Source organism: Pygocentrus nattereri, chromosome 9 (assembly GCF_015220715.1).
Source record: "Pygocentrus nattereri isolate fPygNat1 chromosome 9, fPygNat1.pri, whole genome shotgun sequence".
NCBI lineage: Eukaryota > Metazoa > Chordata > Actinopteri > Characiformes > Serrasalmidae > Pygocentrus > Pygocentrus nattereri.
The window spans coordinates 7,885,645-7,891,986 of NC_051219.1; the positions used below are offsets into that span (position 1 = coordinate 7,885,645).

Genomic DNA, 6,342 nt, shown 5'->3' on the forward strand with positions numbered 1-6,342 from the left:
AGCATGATGACCTCCACAGCAGGGCCAGTTTGTTGGAGTCACTTGAAAGATGTGTGCACGACCTGAACAAGAGACTAATAATAGAACAGAGGCAGGACAAAGGACAGAACCCAGCTGTCACTCCTGACCTGGACCTGATTCCTGGACTGTCCAACCGTGATTACCTCCACTGCAGGGCCAGATTGTTGGAGTCACTTGACAGATGCGTGCATGACCTGAACAACACACTAATAAGAGAACAGAGGCAGGACAAAGAACAGAACCCAGCTGTCACTCCTGACCTGCGCAAACCGAGACCTGGACCGTCCCACACCGGCACTACCTCGCTTCCTACCAGGACAGAACCCTCTGGCAGCAGGAAGCTGACCGACGAGGACAACGATGACGATCTCCCAGACTCATCAAATGGACATCTCCTGGTCTTGAGTCTGTTTGTGGTATTTTATTGTTATGTTGTCTTATATCAGCTTCATCTGCTGTTTAAAAACCTTTTCTACTGAACCAGCACTGAAGACACACCTGCAGAACATCTCTACAGTGTTCAGCTCCGCTGGTGTTGATCTCCGCCTGGTGTTGGGCTCCGCTGGTGTTGGGCTCCGCCGGTGTTGGGCTCCGCCTGGTGTTGGGCTCCACTGGTATTGAGCTCCGCCTGGTGTTGGGCTCCACTGGTATTGAGCTCCGCCTGGTGTTGGGCTCTGCTGGTGTTGAGCTCTGCTGGTGTTGAGCTCCGCTGGTGTTGGGCTCCGTTGGTGTTGGGCTCCGTTGGTGTTGAGCTCTGTTGGTGTTGAGCTCTGCTGGTGTTGAGCTCTGTTGGTGTTGAGCTCTGCTGGTGTTGAGCTCTGCTGGTGTTGATCTTCGCCTGGTGTTGAGCTCTGCTGGTGTTGAGCTCTGCTGGTGTTGAGCTCTGCTGGTGTTGAGCTCCGCTGGTGTTGATTTAATTGTTTAATTGAAATTAAAACAACTTTAAAACATGAAGGTAAACGTCTGCGTGTGGTTTTCTGTAAAGTGTATATGTGTATATACATCGTTTACTGTTCTTATACACACGTATCAGATCCTACTGATGGCTCCTTAGGGGAACTTACACTGAACTGAAGGAGAACTGGAGGACTCCAGTGCTACGTCACTAATTATTCTGACCAATCACAAGCTGCCAGCTGTCTCTAAAATGACTCGGCCTGTACATGCTTGTTTGATTTATGTACATATACATGTTTTTAGAGGAAATTTAATACATGTTCTAAACTTAGATTTACATATATATGCATATATAAATTAAATATATATGGCTAACATATATGGATCAACATATAATACCATATAAATATTAATCCTAAGCATGCTTGTCATTTATGGTCATACACATTGTATTATGGGAATTTCATATATGTTATAAACTTATATTTACATATAACCAGAGGATGTATATATGTGTTAATAATATATCACATTATAGGTAACATATACGGAAAAACCCCTCTTGATATAGTGATATAGGTCATATATTACATTTCTGTATGGGCCTGAGCAAAGCCTCCTAGAAAGGGGTGGTCAGTGCCAGCCCGTTTACTCCAACTGTCTGCGGTCAGTCAGGACTGTACAGTGGACCACCAGCCCAGTTAACGGCCGCGCTCTGTGGCTCAGAGTTTTGGCGGGCTGCCTGAAGCCTGCAGTGAAACTGTAGTGAAAATTGGCTGCAGCTACACAAAAATCTGTAAGCGCTCCAGCTGTTAACTACAAATCATAACCCTGTAGAGGCTCCAGCTACTAGCTACAAAAAACTGTAGCTGACTACAAAAGCACAGTAGCGCTGCGTAGCTCCTCCCCATCCCTGCTTAAAGCCATGAAACACAACATCTCCAACAATTCCCAGACTAAATAAAGACACAGAAAGCAGGAACAGCTCCACGCTGGAAGATCAAATCAAATCAAATCAAATTTATTTATATAGCGCTTTTACAACTGATGTTGTCACAAAGCAGCTTTACAAAAATGGGAATCACAGCACAGAGAATCAGACAAAACACTGAACATAATATACAGAATATACAGAATATACAGAACCCCCGTGAGCGCTGAGGCAAGGAAAAACTCCCTCAGAGCTGGAGGAGGAAGAAACCTCGGGAGGACCAAGACTCACATCTAAAGGGGGGACCATCCTACCACTGGTCAGACAACTTATAAGTTAAACATTGAAAAGTCAATTTTACATCCACGCAGTTCTAATATATTCAGGTGTGTATAATCAACAGTGGAAACAATTAGAGTTCATATAGATTTGGATGTGATCTGTAGTGGAGAAGCTGCGTTCCAGAAACTTCCATCAGTCTGGTCAATCAGGGGGGACAGGGGGACTTGAGGGTGGGACATCCATCAGTATTGGGCCGGACCGGTGGACAGTCAGTAACTCGGAGGAAGGAAAGATTTAGGAATTAGTTTAGACTGGATTTATGAAGAACAGAAAATGTAAAAAATGATCAGAGTGTGACTAATGACTCCGGCAGGTCTGAATATGACAGCCTAACTAAAGGGAGAGAGCCAGAAGGTAACATAGACACGGAGGCTCCCTGAGACACTGGCATTCACCCACTCCACCGTCCACAAACCTGAGTGACTGCATGTAGTGAGTGACAGCAGCACCAGCATCTCAGTTTACCCACAATTCACTATGTCCATGAACCCCTGGATCTGCAGCCTTATCTAAAGGGAATTAACATTAACTACCAAAAGCTAAACTAAACAAGTAAGTTTTTAGTCTAGACTTAAAGATTGAGACTGTGTCTGAGTCCCGAACATTATCGGGGAGATTATTCCAGAGTTGGGGCGCTTTATAAGAGAAAGCTCTTCCTCCTGCAGAGCTTCTCTGAATTTTGGGAACTACTAGGAAGCCAGCACCCTGTGATCTAAGTAATCGTGGTGGTTCATAATAGGAGATAAGGTCTCTCAGATACTCAGGAGCGAGCCCATGTAGGGCTTTATACGTTAACAGGAGAATTTTATAGTCTATGCGGAATTTGACTGGAAGCCAGTGAAGAGCTGATAGGACTGGACTAATATGGTCAAATTTTCTAGTTTTAGTAAGGACCCTGGCTGCAGCATTTTGAACTAGCTGAAGTTTATTTAAGTTACTGCTAGAACATCCTGACAGTAGCACATTACAGTAGTCTAGCCTTGACGTAATGAAGGCATGTACTAATTTTCTGCGTCATGTAAGGATAAAGCATTTCTTAGCTTGGCGATGTTACGGAGATGTAGAAAAGCTGTTTTAGTAACATTAGATATGTGTTTATCAAATGCTAGATCTGAATCTATGATAACGCCAAGATTTTTAGCTGTTGAACCAGGTGTGACTGAGAAGTCGGCCAGATTCAACATTAGGTGTGATAATTTATTTCTAGCAGCTTTAGGGCCTAATAGAAGAACTTCTGTTTTATCACTATTTAATAGAAGAAAGTTGTGTGACATCCATGATTTCACATCTTTTACGCAATCCTCCATTTTCTTTATTCTCTGTTTGTCATCAGGTTTGGCTGATATGAAGAGCTGCGTGTCGTCTGCATAACAATGAAAATTAACATTATGTTTTCTAATAACTTTGCCCAGGGGGAGCATGTATAACGTAAATAATAACGGTCCTAAGATAGAGCCTTGTGGAACTCCATATCTAACCTTTGTATAATTGGAGGGTATATTATTTACCCTCACAAACTGAAAACGATCGGTCAAGTATGATTTGAACCACGATAAGGCAGTTCCAGTTATACCGACCATTTTCTCTAATCTTTCTAGGAGGATATTATGATCTATTGTATCAAAAGCTGCGCTCAGATCAAGAAGTACCAGTAAAGAAACGCAGCCTTGGTCAGCGGCAAGAAGCAGATCATTTGTTATCTTAACTAGAGCTGTCTCAGTGCTATGATGAGGCCTAAATCCAGATTGGAATTTTTCATAGATCTGGTTTCTTTGCAGATAAGAGCCAAGTTGTTGGGCCACGGCCTTTTCTAAAATCTTAGAAATAAATGGTAAATTTGAAATAGGTCTATAGTTAGATAGTACACTAGGATCAAGATTTGGTTTCTTGATCAAAGGTTTAATTACTGATAGTTTAAAGGCTTTGGGAACATGCCCCAGGTTTAATGATGAGTTTACTATTGTTAATAGTGGTTTAATTATGTCTGGTAATACCTGTTTTAATAGTTTTGTGGGAACTGCATCAAGTGTACAGGTTGTGCAGTTTGATGAGGAGATCATTTTCTCCAGTTCTAACTGATGTAGTGGGTTAAAAACTTCCAACCTGACTTCGGTAGCTGGATTTTGTTCTATATCAGCCACACCAGATGACAGACAAGATGTGCTATTTATCTGTTGAATTTTGTCCCGAATATTTTCGATTTTATTATCAAAATAGTTCATAAAAGCATTGCTAGTGTGGATTGCTGGAATCTGAGGATCAGTACCTGCCTGATTTTTAGTCAGTTTAGAAATAACACTAAAGAGAACTCTAGGGTTGTTTTTATTAATCTCGATCTGAGAGGCCAGATACTCTGAGCGGGCTTTATTAATTTCTCTTCTATATTCAACAATACTGTCTTTCCAAGCAGAGTGGAATACTTCCAGTTTGGTTGATCGCCATTTTCGCTCAAAATTTCGTACTAATTGCTTTAAAGTACGAGTTTGGTCGTTATACCACGGCGCAAGTTTTTTCTGTCTCTCTTTTTTGTGTTTAAGTGGTGCTACACCATCTAAAGTAGACCGGAAGGTATTTTCTAAACAATCAGTTAGTTTGTCTAGTTCTGCTGGGTTACCTGGAGAGTACACTATGGTTGATAAATCAGGAAGGTTATCAGTAAATTGTTGAGCGGTAAAGGGCTTTATTGAACGTTTCATAGAGTAGCTGGGGGATGTACGTATATTATGACTAAGATGAAGTTTAAAAGAAATAAGATAATGATCTGAGATTACTGAGGTTTGAGAAAGAATATCTAGGTTATCTATGCTAACACCCAGGGTCAAAACCAGATCCAGAGTATGATTACAGTAATGCGTAGGTCCTGTTACATTTTGAGCAATACCAACTGAGTCTAGAATTGATGCAAAAGCCTTTTTTAATGAGTCATCAACTTTTTCAAAATGAATGTTGAAGTCTCCTACTATAATTACTTTATCACTACAAACTGCTAAATCTGCAGCGAAATCACTAAATTCTTTTAAAAATTCTACATAGGGTCCTGGTGGTCTGTAAATATTAATTAAAGAAAATGCATTCTGTTTTGTAATTGGATTAATTATATTGATGTAAAGAAGCTCAAAAGAAGTGAAATTATCATAGTGTTTCTGATTGACAGCTAGGGAATTTCTAAAAATTATGCAGACCCCGCCTCCTCTACCGGACGATCTGGGGTTGTGTATATAATTATAGCCTGCAGGGGTGGCTTCGTTTAATGCTAAATATTATTCATAATCCAGGTTTCAGTGAGGCACAACACATCAAATTTCTGATCAGTTATGATTTCATTCACTATTACTGCTTTTGAATTTAGAGATCTTATGTTAAGTAAACCAATCTTTAGTTTTGAAGTGCTAGTGCTACAGTCTGGATATGATTGTTTAATATACGTTAGGTTATTTAGATTTACTGTTTGAGTTTTTTGACATTTATGTTTGACTCGGGGGACAGACACAGTCTGAATACATTGGTATCTAGGTAACGTCTCTTTGCAGCTCACAGACGGTCGGTTAAGCCTCTCTGTCTGCGGCCTGGTCCCGGCTCCGGTTTGTCAGCAGCTTCTAAGGCTACTGCTACTCTGCCGACTAACTAAGAGACTATGTGCTATGCTGCACGAAAGTAAGGCAGCACCATCCCGCGTGGGGTGGACACCATCCCTACCTAAAAGACCAGGCTTGCCCTCAAACATTAGCCAGTTGTCTATAAAGCCCACATGATTGTCCGTACACCACTTGGACATCCAGCGGTTCAGCGAAGAAAGCCTGCTGTAAGCTTCATCGCCACGCCTCATTGGGATGGGGCCAGAACAGATTACCTCCTCGGACAGCGTCTGGGCCTGTTTGACCACCTCTTTAATATTAGCCTTAGTTACTTCAGACTGCCGCAGACGAATATCATTGGCCCCTACATGAATAACTACCCTCGAATATCTCCTATTTGCTAACAGCCTAAGGTTGCCACTAATGTCCGGTGCTCTGGCTCCCGGTAAGCAGATAACTCTAGCCGCTGGTGCCCCTAAAGGAGTAGCTAATTTCACGTGCCGGACGATAGAATCTCCTATCACCAGAGTACCTTTAACAGGCTCCTCAGCGGGTGCTTCACTGAGCGGGGCAAAC

At 42.0% G+C, this 6,342-nt stretch overlaps 1 protein-coding gene across 1 annotated transcript in view; it reads right to left on the reverse strand.

Moving 5' to 3' along the window:
• Nucleotides 1-541: 541 nt before the first annotated feature.
• Nucleotides 542-6,342, reverse strand: part of LOC119264044 — a 6,248-nt gene continuing 447 nt past the window's right edge. Inside the window, exons 1-2 of the mRNA XM_037541234.1 lie at nucleotides 5,832-6,342; nucleotides 542-904 (exon numbers count right to left, since the gene is read on the reverse strand). The exon at nucleotides 5,832-6,342 is cut by the window's right edge and continues 447 nt beyond it. Of these exons, the coding sequence (XP_037397131.1) occupies nucleotides 542-904; nucleotides 5,832-6,342 (874 nt within the window). The remainder of the gene's footprint in view (nucleotides 905-5,831) is intronic.